Below are 22,607 nucleotides of genomic sequence, written 5' to 3' on the forward strand. Positions count from 1 at the left end.
GATTGATGCGAATTCCGATTTTGTGAATAAGAAGCGAACGACAGTCGCACTCTTGCCAAATGACACTGCGGCAGAATCTTTCCTTGAGGTTTGAACTTATGTGGTCTCCCATTTCCTTCCCTTACAAAAGATTTTCCTGTTGTTCGATCTATTTGTTGCCGTCAAGCAAGTCTCGACTGCAAATTGTTGCTTAGCTTGTTAATTTATGTTTTGCTGATATATAATTTAATTAACTGAAACATCTTGTATAGGTTATCAGCCTATGTTCATCTTGTTTATCTGTTTTCTTGTTTTCCACCAATTTTACCAGGACCTGAAAACCTCAGGCACGAGCCCCCTGTCCCAGTATGCTGCCACACTACGCCAGAGAGCCCAGGAAAGGAGCGGCGCTTTGACTGAATCCAGGTAAATCACATATACCTTTTATCGTGTTATTCTACTAAATCTCGAGGTTTTGTATCTATGCTGAGAGATGCATTTTTTGGCCAGTGTGCTCATTGGAGATAAATCATCCAAATTCGGGAGCAAGATATCAAGTGACGATGATGAGCATGATGATTCTGACATGGAAGAAAATGCCAGTGCTATGCTCTCTGATCACTATTCCAAGTACATTTCTCTCTCTCTCTCTCTCTCAAATAAAGGAAAAGAAGGATGTACTATAATATATTTGTTTGGTGTATTAGGCAACAGAAAAGTGTCGACAAGAAGAGAAGTACTACTAAGCACACAGAAGATATGGCTTTGGATGAAGATATCGTTGAGGACTTGGTTCTCAGCTCTGATGAAGATGCTCCGTTGAGTGACAGTCCCGATGAAGATGACAATGATGATGAGCCTGAAGATGACCAGCAGGAACGGAGCAGCAGCAAGAAACGGAAACATGGTGTGGATATGCACAAAGGGAAGCAAAACGGTGGAAATAGAAAGTCGAAGAAGAGGAGGAAGACACACGGTAGGTAAAACATACATCATCGTTGCAGATGTTTGGATGTTTTTGGAGAAGAAGAAATCTGAATTAAACTAATATCGAAAATGCATTCGATTATGAATGTGGTTTGTGTTTTGGAGGGAGTTGGTAAGCAAATGTTTTTTGAATGTGATCAAACAGAACTAGTTGTGTAGTACTCAATATTGATTATGGATTTTGAGATTTTAGGAGATTTTGTAAATAGGATTGGATGAATAGAGCTGTGTCCAATTCTATATGATTTAATTGTATCAAAAAATTGATAGATTTGTAGAAAATCAGTTTTGAGTTTGCATGTGTTTCTGATTTATATGTATGTATATTGTTTTAAACTAAATGCATTAAACTATTATCAAAATATCAAAATATATTTCTATTCCTCACAAATCATGTTAGATTAGAGGTATTTCTTATATTCATTAAGTTTATTTCCGGTGTTACCTGTCGTACCATAAAAAAAAGAGAGAAAGTAATCCTCCGAAAATTATTAGTCCTATTGCTTGAAGATGAGATTTATGCAACTATTATCAAAATTCTAAATATATCTATTATCCATTCCACATGCAGTCACATCATGTTTAAATGATCCAAATGAAAAAAACAAAAACTGTGAACCAAAATCGAAAAAGAAGCTATACAATGCAGGGAGGATTTTAGATTGAACTTTCTTGAATCTAAACAAATCGTTTATTCTCTCAAGAAAAAAGAAAAAAAAAACTCAATAGTATTACAAAGAGCTGTGGAAATCGTCTGATCAAAAAGCAGCAATACTCTCAAACATCATATAGCAAGAACGACGTCGCTTCACGTACGCATCACTGCGCCGTCACGGCTGACGTACGCCTATCTCGCTGTCACGGCCAACCGGTGTTGTCCGGTGACAGCCTCTCGGAGCTGGTGATATCCGCTGCGATAGTGCTCGATCGAGAAGCAGAGTTGCCTTATCGCCTCCCGTTTCTCCTCTGCCCCTTGGAGAATCGCCTCTTGCTTCCTCTCCACGTCGATCTCGAGCTCCGCGACTCTCGAGCGCAGATCCTCCGCGGACTTACGGGCCTCCTCCACGTTAATAATGAGCTGGACGTGCTGCAGATGCAGCTCGTGCAGATGCTCGTCTCTCGAGCTGATCTCTGCACCGAGCGCGGCGACCTTGGCGTTCAGCTCGTCCCTGGCAGCCTCCAACGTGTCGTGCTTCACCTTCCACGCGTCGAGGTTTCTATTGAGCTCTTCGACGCAGTTGTCTCTCTCGGCAATGTCGGCTTTTAGCAGCTCGATCTGAGCTCCGAGCACGGCCTCTGCCTCGTCTTTGGCGGACTTCACTCGCCTCAAGTCATCTTCCAACGATTGGCATCGTAGATCGATTTCCTTGAGGCTATCCTCCAAATACGCCCGTTCTTTCGTCATCCGCGTCATCTCCGCTTGAAGGTGCTCGTTTTCTTCGGCTAGGGCCTTGTTCGCGTTCCCTATCGACTCCTTCAGCCCCCGGATTTCCTGATCGCGTTCGGAGAGATTCGTCTTGTACCTCACTATGCGGTCCTGTAGCCTTGCAGCGTCGCGTTTCTCTCGCTCGACTTTGTTTTTCCAGACCGCGACCTCCTTCTGTGCCGATTTCAGCTGATCCTGGAGATTCTGCACGGACGAGCCCTTGCTCGTGAGCTCCCGCCTTAGGCTCGCTACTTCTTCTTCCGACTCACGAAGCTTCTTCTCCGCACTTCTAAGCTCCTGCTCGAGTCTCCGAATTTTATGCTCCAACCCGACTTCGCCTTCCGAGCCAACGTTGTTTTCTTGAAGCTCGCTCTCCTGATCTTGCTCCAACACTATGCCCGATTCTTGCGTTTCCGACTCTTTCTCTACCACGACTCCACTAGAAAGGACGTCGTCCGAATCTCCAAGAGATTCGTACTTTTGAAGCTCGATCTTGAGGCGCGTTATTTCTTCTTTCGACGCTTCCATACTCTCTTTCGCAACTCTCAACTCGTCTTCGTACGCTGATAATTTCGCTAGATTGATCTCGGAACACTCATGGCTGCACTGCTTACCATTGGAGATCTCTTCCATCTGCACACGAAGCTTCTCTCTCACCTCGTGAAGCTCAGCTTCGAGCTCGACAACCCTCCTCCGCGACCCCACCTCCTCGCTGTTGCTCTGCGTGCTGGAGTAGTTATTGACGGAGGAATCATCCGACTCCGATTCAGAATCCAGCGTCGAAGACTCGTCACCTTCCTTGCTATTCAAGTCCGAGCCACTTCCGTTGCTCCCGAGAAAAAACTCGAATCCAGCAGCACGAGGTCCGGATTTGGTGCGAGCGGGCTTTGTGTCAGGCGAGGGCCCGGTCGAAGGTGGCTCAGAACCTACATCAGAGACCCCGGAGCCCTGAGAACGAAGATCCGAGGGAATGTTCTTCTTGAGCTCACCCGTCACGTGATCATACCGCTCAGCCAACGCACGATACATTCGATAAAACTCCTCAACGAGACTGACCAACTCGGGCCGCTTCTTGAAATACAATTCAGCCTTCTTCGCAAAGGAATCGGCATCCTCTTCTATCAGTTTCAACATCCTCTTCACATTTGCATCCATGTCTGAAACCAACAAAAATCATTCTCATCATTTCATTCGCTCGATATAGTCAATAATAGAGGTTTGCAATGACATGATTCCTCGAGCAAGCAACAACTTACCGTCGAGATTTTCTTGAAGCCACTTCGAGTTCTTAGGACTGACGTGGCTATCCCACCACCACGAGTGAGACTTCTTCGACTCCATCCTCTTCATTTTGTTTAACTTCACCTATAAAAAGGGCAACGGAGACCGCCTTATGCAATAGCAAAACACAAACATGTGAAAGTAAAACAATACCAAACGATACTCCAATTTTCTTCACCAATTCGCGTTTCGTTTCAAACCCCTCATCGGATGGAATTCTCAAACAAAAACTAGCCCCACGTGAGATTTAACTAACAAAGACGGAAACTTTCCCAAAACTAGCCTACTCGACTTAAATTCTCGAACAAAAAGTGTATTTAGCCGGTTACTTACGAGTGATGAAGCCATGACCCGAGCTCAATATCCGATCCAAACACCAGGGCAGCACACGAACCCAATCAGCTGCACATACAACAATGGATGACAAAATCAGCACACATATTCTACGACAAAACATGGAATCAAAACGGTACACACAAACTGCATTCATCTCATTACACCATACGTTTCTTGAATCCACAACAAAGATATCAATTATCACAAACACAGATTTCTCAGCAAAAAAACAACACGAAATGGATCACCAAAGCATAAACACAAACACACATATTCTACGACAAAATATGGAATCAGAATGGTACATACAAGCTTCATTCATCTCATAACACCATACGTTTATTGAATCTATCAACAACAAAGATATCATCACAAACACCGATTTCTCAGCAAAAACAACACGATCACCTAAGCAACGCTGCAAGAGAAATCACAGCCATCGCAGCAAATCTTGGTCACACAGTCTACCATCCCCCAAAACCACACGAAATGGATCTCTAATGTCTAAACCATCAACACAAACACACACATTAACAATGAATGGAAGAATTTACAATGCAGCAAACAGCACTCATCTCATAACAACATACATTTCTTGAATCCACAACAAAGATATCATCACAAACACGGATTTCCCAGCAAAAAACGACACGAACACCTACCTAAACTACGCTGCAAGAGGAATCACAGCCATTGCAGCAAATCTTGAATCTACAATGCAGTAACTAGTGAGGCTAAAGACAAGGGCGAGGGCGAAGACGAAGACTAAGCCAAATAGGAGCTTTGAACATTAGCACAACTGTAATCTCCCACAAAACAGCTATACATCCACACAATCTTCATACCATAGCCTTGACCAACTCCTTTATTAAAACATGATTATCATTTTTTATTATTTCATCAATTGAATAAGAGATTTAACATGACAAGCCACGATCTTTCACAGGGGGCAGAAATGGAAGGACCTTTGCCCCCCTTGTGCAATTAATTATTGAATAAAGATACCAATTTTATCCATTTATTTAAAATCAAGAGAGAGGTGTGGCCCAACAACACGAAAATCAGTAGACAATGCCGCAGTTTACATGTGGGAGAATTTAATGGAGATAGAGTGAGATAAAAGAAAATTCAGCTCCCAAATGTAGAATCTCAAAATTGGGCCAAATTCAATCAAATCAAGAAACAATTTCACTTCTAAACATGGAAAATCAAATCAAGACATGTTCACACCGACCAAGAAATACAATTCAAGATTTATATATACCTCAAATCAGGGGAAGGTTGAGAGGAAGAAGACAAAGGAGAAGTAGAAAAGAACTTTTAAGGGTATGGAAAAGCAAAGAAAGGATTTTTATGAGGAAGACGCCATCTTTAATTCAAACCACAAATGCCCCAAAAAACAAGATTTGAGATAGTGGGAAAAGAAAGGAAAGCATAACAAAATGTCTCACCTTTTCACTGTTTCTTGAAGAGCTATAAAGAATTGGAAAATTTTAGAGAGAGAGAAGGCGGCAAAACCTATGAAAGAGAACAAAATTTGTGAAGCTCCAGCAAGAGAGACAGATGTTGTGTATGAAAAATGTGGAGATTCCTTGTATTTTAGCCTTTAGCTGTAGGTGTGGAAGTGCACTGTGTGTTTATATCTATCTATATTTCTATCTAGAGAGAGAGAGAGACGTGTAAGAAGTTTTCATCACATGTAGACTGGTAGTAAGTCAAAGCTTTATAACATCATATTTATTCATTTCATTTCAATTCAACTCTTTTGAGACAAAATTGAATCATAAAATTTGATGTTAGATTGTAAATTGTTTTAGAAATTTATGGAATAATACTAATTATTATGGAGAGATGGGATTGGGAAAAAGAAGCATTTGGCATGATTTGAGGAGCGTCCAACAATTTTGAATATTTTTAATAGTAATTTGGATTATCTAAAAAAGCACTACTCCTATTATTTAAATTTGACTTGGTCTTGCAAAGTGGAGTATTTTATTATTATAATTGGTATGATTTATTAAGTACTAGTTTGAAAACAAAGTGTAGATTACGCGAGGATTAAAGGATAGTACGTTTGTAATAAATGTGTTTGAATTAATACTTTTATTCTCTTAATTGTAATATTCCTATTAAATTGTGAATCGTCCGAATTTGATTTCACTTTTGAAAATGTAAATATATGTGAAATGGAATAAGTCATTGTGAAATTTATTCAAATAAAATAAAATTTTAAAAAGGGAAAAGAAGCATTCCTACCACGTTGTGGGTTCCAATTGCTTAGTTCTTAAAAAATATGTATTCTCGCTAGTTCATAGTTTGGAAACATCTACTTTGGCCTTTTCTTTTTTGTCCATTTGAACTTAGAATTGCATTTTTGTAATTTTGTTTAAATTTTTTAAAGTTAAAATGTTTAATGATCTATATAGATGGACGCACATTCTTTATGTGTTCTTTGTTTTTTTTTTTTATAACCACAAAGTGCAAACCAAACCTAAATATTTTATTCCCTGTGTCCACTTTTGCTCTCTCTTTGTTGCTAGTATATTTCAAATTGTATAACAAAATGCATAAATCTTGTGCTTATAAATCTTGAGCTTATAAATCTTGATAATACTCCTACTACCATTAATTGTTTCAATAATTATTAAGAAAAGAAAATAGTGTTGACTAAGTGATTAAAAAGGTATTTTAGTTGTATGCATGATTTCAACTTTGAATTAATGTGCAGTTTATTAGTAACTAGATGAGAAGCTGGTAGAGGGAGCCATCAACATGAGAATTTGATTTATTTAATTATTAAAAAGTAGATTATAAAAGTAAACTCAACAATAATTTAATAATGGAACTATAAATTCAATTTTTACTAATCATTTTTGCATATAGATATTTGACGTGGGAACAAAAATATATAGTTACGGACAATTTTAATTTTAAAAAAAAGATAATTATCATTTCAAGAACTAATTTATTGAGCTTCTCTATATATACGTCTTAAACATTAATTATTTATTTGAAGTACAAAAGTATAATTTTTTTTTTCGTATTTCAATTTAATCCACCATTGTGATTTGTGCATATTTGATGAAGGGTAAATGATTAATTTCAGGGTATTTTTTTATGTCAAACATAAAAGATAATATTTTTAAAAAATGCTTCAACGAATTGACATGTATCCAAAGCCGACCTATATTGGTTGCTCATTCAACGATCATTGACTTTATTTCATTGACTTAATTTATTTTCTACTGATTATAGCATATCATAACGTCATGCGTTTTAATGCAAGATTTTGATTATCAGTTTGAAATAATTCATCAATCATAAATGACAACCATAGCTTTTTTGGCAAAACAAATTTCACAAAACCATAAAATGGGACTCAGGTATAAAGCCAATATTCATTTAAAAGTTTTCACAACACAAACAAAAACAAATTACTAAAGAGAAATTAATAATAGAAAGATATTGATTTAGGTGAGATCCGAATTAGTACCTCACAATCTACAAATTAATAATGCCACCTAAGTTTCATTCAAATATAACTAGCGTAAGGCGGTGAAATAATGTTATTATTTAAAGAAGGTTTAGTAAAATAGACGATGAGAAAATATTCTATCATTTTCAAGATAGATTAAGGGATACTGCACCTGAGAAATAATATATATATTATCATTCTCAATTTCTCATTATCTGATGACAGCTAAACCATTTTTTATTTAGTCGAATACTATATTTTTATAATTCCAGAGTAACATTTGCTAATTGCGCGTATCCATGACTATAGTGTGAAATCTCAATATAATGATTAATGAATAAGAGGTATGACTGTTGAAATTCGAAATCACACCTTAGATTTATCATATTTTTCTATATCATCATGGAATATAGCCTAGTCATTTGCATGCCTTGAAAAATAGCCTAGTGTTTAATTGTATAGTTTTTTAATAGTTAGACTTAGAGGAATTTTAATTAGTCGAGACTTGTGAAATAGTTGAAGTATTTTATATTGGGCCAGCTTTAGTTTATGTACATTAGTCGGATTTAAATAGGGTCCATTGGGCCGAAGCCCGACGCAAATCAACTATACTTAGTGCATAAAGTATAGATATTCTATAAGTGGAAGGTAATGTTATTTTTACAAAAAAAATTTACCGTAAGAACATATAATCATTTTTGAATATTCAATCATAAAGATCTACAATGGATGAACCTCTTTATTAGTAGAAGAGTGTAGGTGTACCCGTGTAGTGCCATGGTCCGAATCCAGTAAAAGTCAGACAATATATGTACCATTTTAGACTACTTGTGTACTTATAGTATATTCTTTCTTTTACAAATAATTGCAACTCTACCTAAGATGACAACATATTCCATCGGTTTCATCAACTCTTTCTAACCTTGCACATACCTAGTTATTGTTTATGTCGCAAATTTCTATGTATTCCAAGTATATCCCATTTTCAGTTGTAATCTCGTTGTTTTCTCATTCCTATATATGTATGTATACATGAGCACATGCTACAACCCCCTTAAAGCGTGCAAGAGTTCAACCACCATGAAAATGGCAAGTGATCGCCAACGGCAGTTTCTCGGCGGCGCTATTCTTTTCATTGCGTTTTTCCTTACACACGCCACAGCTATAGAGAGTAAATCCTCTCTCTCTCTCTCTCTCTCTCACACACACACACACATTAAGAGGATTTTATTAAGAGGATTTTATTAAGAGGATTTTATTGTCACCCTCAATTTCAAATTTTGATTTTCAGTGTAGTTTACAAATTAGAATGAAATTGGAGAAAAAAGGAAGAGTATTCTAAGAAATCATGGCAAGATTAAATCTCATGATTAAATTTGTATCATGTTTGGTTCATAAGATTGAACCATACAACTTAAATCCTAGATAGATAGTCTTATGATAATTAGTAATGACAACCAAACGCCACTTACGTGAATATAAATGAGATGGTGAATCAAACCTACCTATTTTATTTCTTGATTCAATAAAAACTCAAGAGTGGGAATATCATTTCTCTTTGGCATATTCATAAAGTTTTGAAAACTCCCAAACAAACTGTTGAACACGGGGATCGAATCAAACGGACATGACCAATTTTTTAAAACCTCTCCAAAAATAATTTTAACTTATGTCTAATTAAATTTGATCTGGTTACAGACAAAAAGTACCCAGCTGGTAATCAGAATCTAAATCCTACCCAGGCTTGGAGGAGTTCCGAATATTGCCTCCAGAATGTAAGTCTGTCTTTGCAAAATTTCACAATTACGAGAATCACACATATAGTTTATTCGTGGGCTATCCAGGTCTCGGCTATATGCAAAACGGGCTTTGGCACGAAGAACTACAGCCTGACCTACAAGGGGTGGCTGAACGTCACCGCAGAGGAAGGGCCCAGATTCTGTGAGGCAGGTGGCTGCGCTGACCACACGAGGTCAGTGCTACTCTGCCTCAAACATGTCAAGAGAGACTACTGGTTTGCCAACGCTGCAACTGTGCAAGATCTCTACGACACCATAGATGCCGGCTGCAAGAACGGTGGCTCAGGTACAACACGACCGACCATTTCACATTGACAGAGACAGATATTTCAAGTATCTAATTTGGACTCATTTTCTTGCCTATAGGTTTTACTGGAATCAGCAAGTATGGTTCTCATTGGAAGGTTAAAACCCCATAAACCCCGTCCTAGCAAAAACAGTTGCATCGGCTGTTTATTGCCCTTTTTCAACATAGATTGATAGTAGATATGTGTAATAAAAGAACGCATGAATGTGTTTCCTGTATTCAGATTTCAGATACGAATACCAAGATCACTAATAATATATATAGCTATTTCTTGCTATTAGATTGAGAGTTGAGACCAAAAAAAGCATTTTTGATCAGATGTCGAATACTTGTATTCACAAATTCGGAAATGGAGTACTGCATACACAAACAACCATCAAGAGTTAACCAGTTAAGGACAAAATACCATACCAAACACTGCTTTATTTTCTGGATTAACCATAGACGATGAGGCCTAGCCGGGTTGATTGTTCAGTTTATCCCATGGCATACTTCTGGGTCCAGCTACGAGCAGTAGTCTCGTATTTGCTCCTGTCTGTCTTGTACATATGAGCGATTTCAGGAACCAGTGGGTCATCAGGGTTTGGGTCAGTCAACAGAGAGCAGATTGACAGCAGGACCTAACAAAAAACACGGACACAAATAAGGAAGATGATAACGACATGATAGCTCGAGTAATGGAAATGTACACAGTACACACAACATAAAAGCATCAAGAGAGTAACATCATGAATCTTATGCATAGAATGGCCCCGATAAACAGATGGATCTTTTCCTTGCCAGTTTTCAGAAAGTAAGGCCATCATTGACCAAGCTAGAGAGACGGAAATGTCCCAGCATTCAAGAACTCAACCAAAAGTAGAAAACCATAGATAACTCATTTTTGTCAATAATAAACATCAGATCAGAGTTTTAAATCTCATGAAAGCCTTCGAAAAAAGATCCAGCAAGAGAGAAATACGAGTTGCTTAATACCTTAGAAACAGTCAAGGCTGGACTCCACTGTTCCTTCAGAATATCAAGGCAAATGCTTCCATTGCTGTTGATATTAGGGTGAAATACCTTCGTCCTAAAAGCAACCTGTATTAGCAGACAGAGGATCATTTTTAGAGGATCATTGTACAACAAACACACAATCAGTAATTGAATACTAACATATCAGATAATATATATAAATCTGGCAATTGCACTACTTTACCAGAGGAAAACAATTCCTGTGTTTATTATGCCTGCCTTTTGCAACTACAACAATAAATGCTTAGCAATAGAGTTGGAGACCAGTAAATTTGAAGCTCTCTTGGGGCATTGTGAGTTCGTAACATACCTTTGGTGGCTTAAAAGGATAATCAGGAGGGAAATGGATCGAGACCAAAAATACACCTCCAGCATAAGGGCTATCAGTAGGCCCCATTATCGTTGCCTGCCAATGGAACATATCTTCCGCAACAGGACCTACATTTTAATAAATTGAGGATCAGATATAGATCTCGAACATAACGGATCATGAGCATATATAACTCAACATGGAAAAGTATGAACAAGGCTCATAGAAAAAGCAAAAACTATCCATTAAATATAGTACTACTTCGTAAACTAGTAATACATACAGATCCTACCACAATTGCATGTGAACAGATAGTAGTGAAATCTACTCCCTGCTTAGCTACCTAACACGATCTCGTTGGAAAATTATTGAAGAAACATCCACGTCGATCAAATTTTGAAATCTAAGAACAAAAACATACACAGCCTACAAGCATCCTAGCAAGCAAATTCAATCAATTGAGGACTACCTAAATATCTGGCAGCTCATTATAAGCACTCAAGCAAACATTCGATCGAATCGAACCAACTTATTTCTGCCGACTCATATAAGTTCATCAAACCCCCATGATCATTTGGTCATTCACAACCGAGATTGTAACCTAATTTCTACCATACACCTCCGGAAATCACTAGACGACACTCAATTTCAGAATTAAAACGCAAAACGAGTAAATAATTTCCAAACAATAATCCAGATAACAGTGTTTTTAACTAATTGAGGGAAAAGCGTGAAGATACCGGCGCTGCAAGACGTCGGAGGGTCCTTCTGCAAATCCTTGAGCTCCTTCAGTATCCTCTTCGACGCCATCAGGAATCCTTCTCGCCTTCACGGCAAAGCGCCTAATCTAACAAAACAGAAACGAAAAAATAAAAATTTAAAAAAAGGGAAAACCAAAACCCTAACAATGAAATCGGGGAGATCCAAAACCCATGACCACAATCCAACAAATTCAAACAGAGAATCACCAAAAATTATAGAACGAGAGCTAATTCGGGTGAAAATCAGAAGGCGGTAAGCAATACCTGATCCAGAAAATATGCGATTAAGCAGAAGAACAGTTTGGGAGCTAGAATGGAGAAGGGTGGTGGCAGTAGAAAAGTGTGTATTTATAGCAGATGACACATGATTACTGTGGTGCCTATATTTTGGAATATTTAAAATCAAGAAAAAACATTTATGTGATGTAATATTAGAATTGATTTATCACATAATAATTATAATAAAATAGGCATACATTCATATGCATATTATTATAAAACTTATTCTAGTAATTATTTATGTGATGTAAAATTAAAAGTAACTTATAAGTTTAATATATATAAATCACCAATATTTTCAGGAGTAACGTTTTGATTGACCTAAGTTATATGGAATTCACATTTTTACAAAGTTTACCATTTGGCGTATAGAAATGTGAGAGATATTTAACAAGAATTATGGAGAAAGTGGTCACGTTTGCTATAAGAAAGCCCATTTACACACATAAACACCGTATTTTTAGGCTTTTCTTCTTTCATTTATTCAAGTAAAAATCTATATTCACCAAATCCATCACATTCTTGGTATGATGTATTTATTGCTTGTATGGTAAACATATCAAAGATATAAATAACAAATAAGAAGTTCTTCACTTCCTATAGCGTGTCACTGCATCAATGAAATCCAAGCACAAGACTCAATCTCAACAAACCACACAAACACAAAACATGGCTAAAAAATCAATAAAAACTTGGCCCGACTTCCTCGGTAGGCACAACGGGTTCGGGCCGGGCCCACAATGACTCAAAAGCTCTAATAACGATCGATTAGAATGAAGTCATCGTCATCAATCACCTTGACATATTTCTTTCCAACAAAATTCTCCCTTCCAATCTCATTGACTATGTTCACAAACTCCACCCTCTTGGCTAAAGGAAGGGGCACATACGGCAACCGGAAAACCGGCCTCACCACCCCGAGCTGAGCTAGGGCTGTGTTTAGCCCGATCGGGTTAGGTTCCACAAAAAGCCACTCGATCAGAGGCATAAGTTTTGCATTCAGTGATGAGTTCTTTCCGGCAAACATCAGATCCCTCATCAGACCAGGAACCAAGTTGCTCACAACTGAGATTACTCCGGTAGCCCCATGATCCCATCTCGAGTCATGGCATTCATCATCGTTCCCACTCCACACAACCACCCCGTTGCTCGTGTAATGCTCCACTCTGTTGTGTCCAACACATTCCTTGACACCAGCCAAGTTGGGACTCTTTGCTATCTCCTTGATCACATGGGGGGGAATGTCTTGGCCCGTCCTGGACGGCACGTTGTACACGATCGTGGGGCCCATGGGAAGCACGTTACTGAAGTGAGAGATCAAACCATCCAAGGAGGTCTTACCGTAGTAGGGATTGATGTGAAGGGCTGCATGCATCCCAACGGCGAAGCCCTGTTCAGTAGCATGGATTGCTTCCCGAGTCGAGTTGCTTCCTGTGTTGCCGATTACTTTGATGGATCCACCATAACAGTTCACCGTGTGGCCGATGAGCATGATGTGCTCATCCCAGCTCATCAGCTGGCCTTCGCCAGTCGTGCCTCCAACGATCACACCCTCTACACCATCCTTGATCTGCTCATTCATCAAGGCATCGTAAGCCTCGAGGTCGAATCTACCATCCGGCAAATAAGGTGTTTTGATGGCGGTGATCAACCTAAGCGACTTTATGTCATCAACATTAGTCCTGCAAGTGGAAAGTTGACATCTTGCTTCAACATTGACATCAGTATAAAATCTTTATACCGAAAAAAGTTCAAGAACTGCGATGAAAAAGTTAATTAAAGAGGAAACCTGTTTTTAACTTCATAACTACGCATTGGAAGATGAAAATTGGGGATTACAGCTGCTCTAGGTGAGATCCATTTTGGGATCCTTCCTGCATCATAGTAGTAAAAACTGGCATCAATACCACGCGACATCATTCCTCCTCAAAGAAATCGAGCAGAGCTACGAGAAAATCACGTTATCTATCCGAATAAAACACAACTACATCTAAAAGCATCAACTTCTGGGAGATTGTATGTGTCTTTGCATTTTTTTGGCATTGAATGGGCCATTTCACGAGCTGCATTCTTCCTAACCAAGCTGCATTCTTCCTAACATATCTCTTCGAAAGCAAAACGTATCTAAGTGATCAAAACCTCCCTTAAAAAGGCCAATTTGAGGTTTGAACAGTACTTCCCCAACATAATTTCATTTCCTTCAATTAATTCATAGTATTATGTCATTATGTTTCCAGTTCAACCATTAATTTTTGTATATTCATACAAGCCAAAAGAAACAGGATGGAAAAACAAGATAAACAATGTGACTTGTTGACAAAGTAGGAATTAAAAACTAAAATAACAACAAATGGCAATATTAGATTCAGTATATGAATCTTCTTTCAGCACCAAAAAAATGGAGTGTGAATCTAAAAAAACTCTTCAAAGCGACAGTTATATACGGATTGCACCATTATTGAGAAGGATAGTAATAATACTATCAGTAAAATGGTGTACCTCGATGGTTAGCATTGAGAGAATAGCATCCGATAGCCGACGCCATTACAGTAAATTTGTGAGGATAATTGGCGGTTGATATGAAGAAAATGATAGCTGCGATTGATATGAGGAATAAAACGCGATTTCACTTGATTCGCCGGGAGCGCGCGGTGGCTGTAGCTCCGAATCCTAGGGGATAATTTGCGCTTTGAGAGGAGCAGCGCAGCTGCATTGCAGTTTATTTGAAATCAGCTGAAGCAGTCGTTCCACGTGGTTTAACTTGCGAGAGAGCGGCGGCGGAGGAGCGGTGGAGGCGGCGAGATTTTGATTGGTAGGAGGAGAATGGTAGGGTTTTAAACTTATAATGATTTTATATTACTATATTTTTAAACAGATAAATATTCCAGTACTACTCCTAGCACTTGTGTGATAAGAAAGATGAGATATTCAAGATTTGTTAAATAAGATAAGAAATACGGGCTTCGTGACAAGATAAGCTCGGATGAAAATTTTTTGTTGTTGTTATGTAGACAAGAAATTATCTAGATTTTGTATTAATAAATCATAATAAATGAGGTAGAAATGCTATCCGACCAAATTTGTGAGATACATATCTTTGTATTTTAAGGAAAAATTTGCGGGCTCGGATGGGCCATAGAGAAAACCACGGGCTGACATAATAGGTTAACTATGATATCAAACACTTATAAATAATCATATAAGTATCTATGTCTAGGCATTACTAACTTATCAAACGGATCCCTAGTATTTATTTCGGCACACCACCTACATAACTAGATAATGGCTTTATTTTTATATAATATAAATAATTAGAAATTAGAAATAAGGGTAAAAACGTACGTGATCGACCCAAAAATCGAACGAACGTCACAACCTCAAATCACTGATCGAATCAGCCCATAATGTCATTGACTCTTATCGTACGTTGTGATTACTACTACTGTTGCCTCATCACCCGCCTCCTTCAGTCGACAATAATGCCCGTAGCCACCATGAAGGCGAGCTAGGGGATCGTGAGCATAGGCGGAGACACACGTAAGGGCCGAGAAGAAATTTGGCTATAATGAGTATAAAAAAAGTTAAAGAATAGAGGTATTTGGCCACAAAAGATTATTCAATAGAAAAAGAAAATAACAAGATATAATTTTAATATTTGTATTAATATTTTGAGGAAAAAATAGTAGAAAAAAAAAGATAATTAATCGTTCTCACAAAATGATCAAGTTTTACTATTCGGTTGGATGTACTATATTGATCTTATAGATTTATTATGGATATCAAACATATATCTCCTAATTATCAATAACTCCGCTAATACACATTTGTGTCATTATTCATTTTGAGTATGTGCTCGCAAGCTCACCTCGCATTTGCCCGAGAACATCATCCTCAGAATCGTAACCGTATAATCGACCAAACTTAGTAATTTTAATTAAAATTAAATCCATTTTTTCATTAGTTAAAATATACTAGGACTTTCTCAATGCATATAAATATTCTCCTCCACACACACACACACACAAAATCCAAGATACACAAAAATCCCACTCCATAGCCGCCCCTCGACGAAGCTTTGGATCATCCAAACTCCATCGCCATCTCCGCCGCTCTCTCTATATACATACATATCTCCGCCACCATGTCTTCCTCCGCCCACCAATGGCTTCCCCACTCCTCCCCGCTCTCCTCCTCCTCTCCCTCTCCTCCCACCCCGCGCCGCCCTGCTCTTCCCACCAGTTCTCCACCAACAAAACCTACCCCTTCTGCGCCGACCTCCCCGCCCTCGGTGCCTCCCTCCACTGGGCCTACGACCCGGCCCAGGCCGCCCTCTCCCTCGCCTTCGTCGCCCCTCCGCCCGGGCCCAAGGGGTGGATCTCCTGGGCCATCAACCCCTCAGGCTCCGGCATGAGGGGCTCTCAGGCCCTCGCCGCTTTCAAGGGCGCCGGGGGCGGGATGGCGGTCAAGACGTTCAACGTCTCCGACTACGCACTGGCGGCGCCGACCGACGCCCTGTGGTTCGCGGTGAATGAGACGGCGGCGGAGTTCGATGGAGGGGTGATGACTCTGTTTGCGAGGCTGGTGCTTCCGGAGAAGGGGATCGCGGTGGTGAACCACGTGTGGCAGGTGGGGGGCGAGGTCGAGGGGGAGACGCCGCTCGAGCACGCGTCCAACCCGGATAATTTGATGGCCAAAGGGAGACTTGATTTGGTGAGGGGGACCGCGGCTTCCGCTGGAGCCGACAGTGGCAATGAGAGGAGGAGTAGAAACAGAAATGTGAGTTTTTAGTATGATGCACGGTTCAATTAATTTTCTTTTTCTTTGATTTTCTTTGACAGAATAGAGGGAATTTTTTCGCAATGAAAAAAATTGAGTAGATTTACAAGTTATACATATGATCTCACTTTAATATGGAATATACTAGAAGTTCAATTGGGAGATTGAATGAGTTGTGACATTATGAATGTTGGTTTCAGATCCATGGGTTGCTAAATGTTATTAGCTGGGGCTTTATGTTTCCGGCGGGTATCGTGATAGCTAGGTATTTGCGCGTATTTCCGTCAGCCAATCCGGCATGGTTCTACCTCCATGTTTCTTGCCAAGTTTCGGCCTATGCCATCGGGGTGGCCGGTTGGGGCACAGGCCTCAAGCTTGGTGGTGAATCGAAAGGCATCACACATTCTTTCCATCGCAATATCGGCATTACCCTATTTGCCCTAGCTACTCTACAGGTAATTCCTCAATGCTTGTTTATTAGAAAACGGACATGTAATTAAGGACTTTAATCGTGCTCGTTTTGCAGATGTTTGCATTAGTTTTGAGACCAAAAAAAGACCACAAGTATAGATCATATTGGAACATATATCACCACGTAATCGGATACACGATAGTTGCGCTCGGCATCACCAATGTGTTCAAAGGCTTTGACATATTGAAGCCTCAAGAAAAATGGAGAACTACATACATTGTGGTGATTGCCGTTTTAGGAGGAATTGCTATGCTATTGGAAGCAATCACTTGGATTGTTGTTCTACGTAGGAGAAAGCAAACTAGGAAATAATAAAAAGAAAAAGTTTCTTCGTTTCTTCATTTTGGTGAAATTCCACAATTAATATTAATTGCATTTCTAGTTGAAGCTAACTTAATTTTATAAATATTCATATATGTTATTTCGCATGGATACACACATTGTACCCTCTTTTATAAACTTTAAAACATTTTCTTGTTTCCTCCCATTCCCAATAATTGGCTGGTGACACGTTGTATTGCTGATTGGATAGTTTGTAACGACAAACATTCTTTTAAGCTACTAAAGTTAAGCTAAGATGGATTGTACAGCCATAACTTAGATAGATTATATAGGAATTAGTTAGGTAGAAATTTGGAATAGGTATGATTCCATGATGCAACTCGCCAATCCTCAAGCATAATTTTATATGGAAATATTGTTAGCAATGTAGTACTAGTTTTAGATTGTTTAACATAGTTCTTTGTTCCTTCTTTAAGTTTCGCCTACTTTTGATAGAAAAGTAACATCAAGGGGCATGATTTCTATTGTTCCAAAAAGGTTTGTATTCAATAAAAAGTTAAATTAATTTAGAAGATTGATTAATATTTAAGATTGCAAATATTTTATACTCCTTTCTTTAGTGTCCAATACACATGCATGCACTGATATATAATGAGACATCTCAACAACAAAATTCGGTTAACAATAAAAAAAGAATAAAGGCAGTGGTAACAACAACAACAATACTAGTGAATTTGAATTAAATACTTAATTTTTCAAAATACCAAAAATACCCCTAGAAGCACCACCGCAAAAAAGCCACCGCCGCCGTGATTCCTCCCACCGCCATTCCCTGTCGGAATGCTGGGAGTTGGCGCCGGAGATCCACCGGCCTCCGCCGCCGTCAACAGCAAAGACCCCATCGAATTCAGATTCTGCGGCGAGAACTCATGCTTCACCGGAACGCCGCCCTTCACCGCCGCGCCGACCTGCCACACCTGATTGATCGCCCTGCCGCCGCTCCCCGCCGGCAGGTCCAGCGTGGCGAACAGCCTGATCACGCCGCCGGAGTGCTCCGCCCGCCTCCCCGTGACGGCGTACGCGATCTCCGACTCGGCGATCGGGCCGTACGAGGAGATGTTGTACGTCTTCACGGCGGCGGAGAAGGCGACGAGCGCCTGGGCTCCGACCATGCCGGAGCCCGTGGGGTTGAGGGCCCAGGCGACCCAGCCGCCGGGCCGGGCCGGAGGGGCGACGAAGGCGACGCTCAGCTTCGGGCTGGGCCTCGTGGAGTCGTCGTAGGTCCAGTGGAGGGCGGCGTTGAGGGTGGGGAGGTCGGCGCAGTTGGCGAACTTGGTGTTGGCGTCGGAGAATGTTTGGGATTTGCACGATTGTGGCATCGCCGGAGGGAGGAGGAGGAGGAGGAGGAGGAGGGACGCGGAGGTGAGCGCCATCATTGGTGGGGTTTGAGGAGTTTATGTAGAGTTAAGAGAGTTTGATGATCAATTGGGAAAATTCTACTTACTTTATACCCCACAACCTTTAATGTGCTTGTATGCATTTTCTTCAAGTTGGTACTATTTTTTTTTTTTTAAATTCTCATTTGTGATTTTATAGTATGATATGTACTAAAGACATCAATTTGTTGATTAAATGATAGTTATTTTTTTTCATGAGCAAAGAAAAAATATTCAAATTACTAATCTATAAGAATTATGATCGAGATAAAACACCACAAATAGAATACTAGTAGTAGAAAAATTACTCAACAAAACACAATCATTGTATCAAAAATACCTTAAAGGACAATAAAACAAAAATGCAAGAACCTTAACTGATAACTTCATGTCTTCACTTGAGGCTAACAGTAGCAAAGGGAACAAAGAAATGCACTGTAAGATAACTACAAACAAGAAGACAAAGTTAGTAAAATCATAGCTAGTCATAATCTATATTATGCGATGTAAAACACAAATGAATACTTTTGTAAACAAAAGTAGTAGTAGTGGTATAATTAACTGGTCCAAGGTAAATAAAAAACTGAGTTGAAAATTTTCAGAAAAAATAGATTTATTAACTCGTAGTCAGAATGTACTTAAATAGTATTTATTTCTGTTAATTTAAGTAGCTAGATATTAACTAGGAGTAGTATATGTTTATTAATTTTAGTGACAATCCATAATTCCATATGGACTTTAATTCTTTATAATGGCCCATGGGTTGTCAGAGACAGTGGTGTAGATTTAATTTTAAGATGTACGTTCACGGTTGGGAGAACGACCATCAATTAATATGGATTGCAATATTTTGCATATTGACTTATTACATATTCAGTATATTTCATTAACTAACCACCTATCGCTGTAAAATAAATCGAGTTAAATTGAATATATACTACCCCATAATTTCAACTGTCACAGTTTCAAATTTGGACTTATTTGGGCTGTATATATTGGGCCAATTCACAATCACAATATACGAAAATGTATACCACTATACCAGTAATGATTTATAAATATCACCCGAATAATAATCAAATTTATTTGTTACATATATATCATGCAGTATCAAATTAGTAAATAATTTTATATTTATTTATTTATATTCACGATTGCTTGTGCTTTAGTTTCCTAACATTCGACACATTTATTTGAGTCACGTGCATTTAGAAAAATGGTAAATTATGTGATGAATACGTATTATTTAAAATCTCATGCATTAAAAGTGTATTAAAAAAATATTAAATGGGATTTAACAAATAATAAATGTGACAGATAGTAATCTTTATATTTTAAGGGGTGTATGATAGCGCTATACTAGACAAGTTACAAGTCCTTTTCTAATTTTAATTGTGTGTTTGATTAATAGATACACTTCTCTTTATCACATAGATTAAGAATAATGTATTAAACGGATGGTGAATAAAGTAAGATATATGAAGAGAGTAAGAGGGATGATTACTTTTAACATGGAATTGGGGGAGTACTTAACTAATATTAGTATGCAACTCGGCCTGAGGAAGCTCAACTTGAAGTCTATGCTTCACCTGGATTATTAACACATGATTTTGATGGATTAACTAACAACTTTAAAAGTTGAACCAAAATACTTAAACAAAATTACTAAATTGTCCTCCTTATTTCCAATTCTCACTTTGTACATATTATTGAGGTTATTTAAGTATATATAGTATTTTTTGGCATGACATTATACATATTTTGCACCAAACATGCTAATTAAAAATATAAATAGCACAAATCATGATACATGATCATTTCTTTTTCTTTTTTTTGGTAATTACTCAGAGTATCCACCGGCAGACCTAGTGATTATTCTCAGCGCTGATTTGTAGGCACCTCAATGAGTGAGAATGTGAGATAAATGACCTAAAGATTTAAAGCTCCGCAGCATGGATACAAAATCCAACCCAGTGACGATAGGGCCTAATTTCATATCGGCCCAATTCAAAACTCAGCTGTATTCACAGTATAAATTGCTCAAAACCCTAACCCAATACCTCATAGCGTCGAGACACTAAAGGAGGAGATCCAGCGCCGCCGCATCACCAGGTCTGCCGCCGTTGTTTCTTCATTTCTGTCATGTTCACTGTTGTTTTTAGCTCAATCTATATCTATTATTAACTCAATCCGAAACTTACGAAGATTTCACCTACTCGATATGATAATAGAGAGCTGTTTTGATGAATGTAATGATGGATTATCTTCTGCAGTAGTCTCAATTTGATTGCTCTGCGTTCATTTTAGAGAAGTAGCTCTGTAGCTAGATGTTCTCTATTTTTGTTCAGTTGTTGATGTATATCTGCGTAACCGAAGCTTTGCAGCTTGATTAATACTAGAAAATGATTTATACATTCAGTATGTTTGGTTGATTGAAATTTGCTGTGCGAATCTGGAAATTTGGGGAATATGCAGCAGCATTTGTTTTGATGTGCTCGCTTCTTAATACTATTACTTGTGTGTTTGCAGAAGCCATGGCTGTGCCTTTGTTGAACAAAAAGGTTGTGAAGAAGCGTGTCACCCAGTTTAAGAGGCATCACAGCGACAGATATGCCTGTCTCAAGGTATACTTCAATTCCTTGATTCTATTTGTAGATTTTGTAATACCAAATGAATATGACCGAAGAAGTAGAGTAATATCAACTTATTAGATGCTATCGTTTAATTTTAGGGTTTTTTTCAATGCTTCATGATAACTGGGATCGAGTAATACTACATATATACATGGGGTTAAGAGATTTCATGAGTCTATTCCTCAATATTTGTCTCTTTGGTTTAGCTTAGGTGATGGCAGATGTTTTGAGCTAGGTTTAGTTTCAGTTACTTTTGTTCATATGATGCTTAATTTAGGCCATTGTGTTGCTAATTGGCTTTGTTTTTCATGTGATAGACCAACTGGCGCAGGCCCAAGGGTATCGACTCCCGTGTCAGGAGAAAGTTCAAGGGAGTCACCTTGATGCCAAATATCGGCTATGGATCGGACAAGAAGACCCGCCATTACCTACCCAACGGGTTTAAGAAATTCCTTGTCCACAACGTCAAGGAGCTTGAAATTCTCATGATGCACAACAGGTTCATTTGTTTGTGTGTTATCTCTAATGTTTTACTACCGCACTTACTGTCACATTGATTTCCGGTGCAACTGTGAGTTATAACACGCTATGTTGGTCATTTGTTGCCAGGAAGTACTGTGCTGAGATTGCGCACAATGTCTCCACCAGGAAGAGAAAGGAGATCGTTGAGCGGGCAGCTCAGCTCGATGTTGTAGTCACCAACAAACTGGCTAGGCTGCGCAGCCAGGAAGATGAGTAAGCTGTGTTGCACAGCTCTGCTACTTATTACCTCTTTCCTTATTTTTCTGTCAGTGTTTTTACTTACTAGTATTAAGGTTATTGACTCGAGAGTTGAATTATTCGACTTTGTTTTGATTTATGTGTTATGCAATCAAGACATTTTGAACTTCATTTAAACATGCAGTTCATCCTTTTGTTATCTTCAAATGAAATTCGTTAAAAGTTGTGTGCATTCAAATAATTAAGTTATCGGAGAATTATGGTCAAAATTCTGTTTATTTTAAAGAATATTATCAGTTCTCGGGACACAAGATGCCGACCTTTCTAAGCCACA

General features: G+C 38.7%; 8 protein-coding genes across 13 annotated transcripts; 4 read left to right on the plus strand and 4 right to left on the minus strand.

The window, feature by feature from the left end:
- The first annotated feature begins 6 nt into the window (after window positions 1–6).
- Window positions 7–1,267, plus strand: LOC125215542 (nucleoplasmin-like protein ANO39). Its single transcript, XM_048116985.1, has 4 exons — window positions 7–88; window positions 311–405; window positions 490–609; window positions 687–1,267. Exons 3-4 carry the CDS (start codon window positions 566–568, stop codon window positions 961–963), a joined length of 321 nt encoding a protein of 106 aa, XP_047972942.1. The 5' UTR covers window positions 7–88; window positions 311–405; window positions 490–565; the 3' UTR covers window positions 964–1,267.
- A 336-nt stretch (window positions 1,268–1,603) lies between these two features.
- Window positions 1,604–5,652, minus strand: LOC125213759 (protein NETWORKED 4A-like). Of its 4 annotated transcripts, none has more exons than XM_048114486.1 (5): window positions 5,461–5,652; window positions 4,672–4,720; window positions 4,007–4,075; window positions 3,649–3,757; window positions 1,604–3,549 (listed from the first exon to the last, which is right to left on the minus strand). In XM_048114486.1, exons 3-5 carry the CDS (start codon window positions 4,019–4,021, stop codon window positions 1,814–1,816), a joined length of 1,860 nt encoding a protein of 619 aa, XP_047970443.1. In that variant the 5' UTR covers window positions 4,022–4,075; window positions 4,672–4,720; window positions 5,461–5,652; the 3' UTR covers window positions 1,604–1,813. The 4 variants fall into 4 exon arrangements, with proteins under 4 accessions (XP_047970443.1, XP_047970444.1, XP_047970440.1 ...); XM_048114487.1 differs by lacking the exon at window positions 5,461–5,652 and adding an exon at window positions 5,274–5,408; XM_048114483.1 differs by lacking the exon at window positions 4,672–4,720.
- Window positions 5,653–8,551: 2,899 nt separating this feature from the next.
- LOC125214265 lies at window positions 8,552–10,212 on the plus strand. Its single transcript, XM_048115206.1, has 4 exons — window positions 8,552–8,655; window positions 9,183–9,259; window positions 9,329–9,569; window positions 9,650–10,212. Exons 1-4 carry the CDS (start codon window positions 8,565–8,567, stop codon window positions 9,700–9,702), a joined length of 462 nt encoding a protein of 153 aa, XP_047971163.1. The 5' UTR covers window positions 8,552–8,564; the 3' UTR covers window positions 9,703–10,212.
- On the minus strand, window positions 9,880–12,042 carry LOC125214266 (ubiquitin-conjugating enzyme E2-17 kDa). Of its 3 annotated transcripts, XM_048115209.1 has the most exons (6): window positions 11,940–11,997; window positions 11,655–11,761; window positions 10,915–11,042; window positions 10,789–10,832; window positions 10,566–10,670; window positions 9,994–10,210 (listed from the first exon to the last, which is right to left on the minus strand). In XM_048115209.1, the coding sequence occupies exons 2-5, from the start codon at window positions 11,722–11,724 to the stop codon at window positions 10,601–10,603; spliced, it is 312 nt and encodes a 103-aa protein (XP_047971166.1). In that variant the 5' UTR covers window positions 11,725–11,761; window positions 11,940–11,997; the 3' UTR covers window positions 9,994–10,210; window positions 10,566–10,600. The 3 variants fall into 3 exon arrangements, with proteins under 3 accessions (XP_047971164.1, XP_047971165.1, XP_047971166.1); XM_048115207.1 differs by lacking the exon at window positions 10,789–10,832 and having other exon boundaries at window positions 9,880–10,210; window positions 11,940–12,042; XM_048115208.1 differs by lacking the exon at window positions 10,789–10,832 and having other exon boundaries at window positions 9,880–10,210; window positions 11,655–11,756; window positions 11,940–12,009.
- A 480-nt stretch (window positions 12,043–12,522) lies between these two features.
- On the minus strand, window positions 12,523–14,779 carry LOC125216609 (4-hydroxy-tetrahydrodipicolinate synthase, chloroplastic-like). Its single transcript, XM_048118360.1, has 3 exons — window positions 14,454–14,779; window positions 13,744–13,828; window positions 12,523–13,636 (listed from the first exon to the last, which is right to left on the minus strand). Exons 1-3 carry the CDS (start codon window positions 14,497–14,499, stop codon window positions 12,709–12,711), a joined length of 1,059 nt encoding a protein of 352 aa, XP_047974317.1. The 5' UTR covers window positions 14,500–14,779; the 3' UTR covers window positions 12,523–12,708.
- A 1,213-nt stretch (window positions 14,780–15,992) lies between these two features.
- LOC125210861 (cytochrome b561 and DOMON domain-containing protein At3g25290-like) lies at window positions 15,993–17,699 on the plus strand. The gene is made up of 3 exons (XM_048110466.1): window positions 15,993–16,730; window positions 16,931–17,185; window positions 17,257–17,699. The coding sequence occupies exons 1-3, from the start codon at window positions 16,116–16,118 to the stop codon at window positions 17,512–17,514; spliced, it is 1,128 nt and encodes a 375-aa protein (XP_047966423.1). The 5' UTR covers window positions 15,993–16,115; the 3' UTR covers window positions 17,515–17,699.
- Window positions 17,700–18,062: 363 nt separating this feature from the next.
- Window positions 18,063–18,954, minus strand: LOC125210862 (auxin-induced in root cultures protein 12-like). Its single transcript, XM_048110467.1, has one exon. The coding sequence runs from the start codon at window positions 18,918–18,920 to the stop codon at window positions 18,240–18,242; it is 681 nt and encodes a 226-aa protein (XP_047966424.1). The 5' UTR covers window positions 18,921–18,954; the 3' UTR covers window positions 18,063–18,239.
- A 1,952-nt stretch (window positions 18,955–20,906) lies between these two features.
- Window positions 20,907–22,444, plus strand: LOC125210644 (60S ribosomal protein L32-1-like). Its single transcript, XM_048110195.1, has 4 exons — window positions 20,907–21,032; window positions 21,450–21,544; window positions 21,871–22,052; window positions 22,163–22,444. Exons 2-4 carry the CDS (start codon window positions 21,455–21,457, stop codon window positions 22,290–22,292), a joined length of 402 nt encoding a protein of 133 aa, XP_047966152.1. The 5' UTR covers window positions 20,907–21,032; window positions 21,450–21,454; the 3' UTR covers window positions 22,293–22,444.
- Window positions 22,445–22,607: the final 163 nt, after the last annotated feature.

This window comes from Salvia hispanica, chromosome 3, assembly GCF_023119035.1.
Source record: "Salvia hispanica cultivar TCC Black 2014 chromosome 3, UniMelb_Shisp_WGS_1.0, whole genome shotgun sequence".
Classification (NCBI taxonomy): domain Eukaryota; kingdom Viridiplantae; phylum Streptophyta; class Magnoliopsida; order Lamiales; family Lamiaceae; genus Salvia; species Salvia hispanica.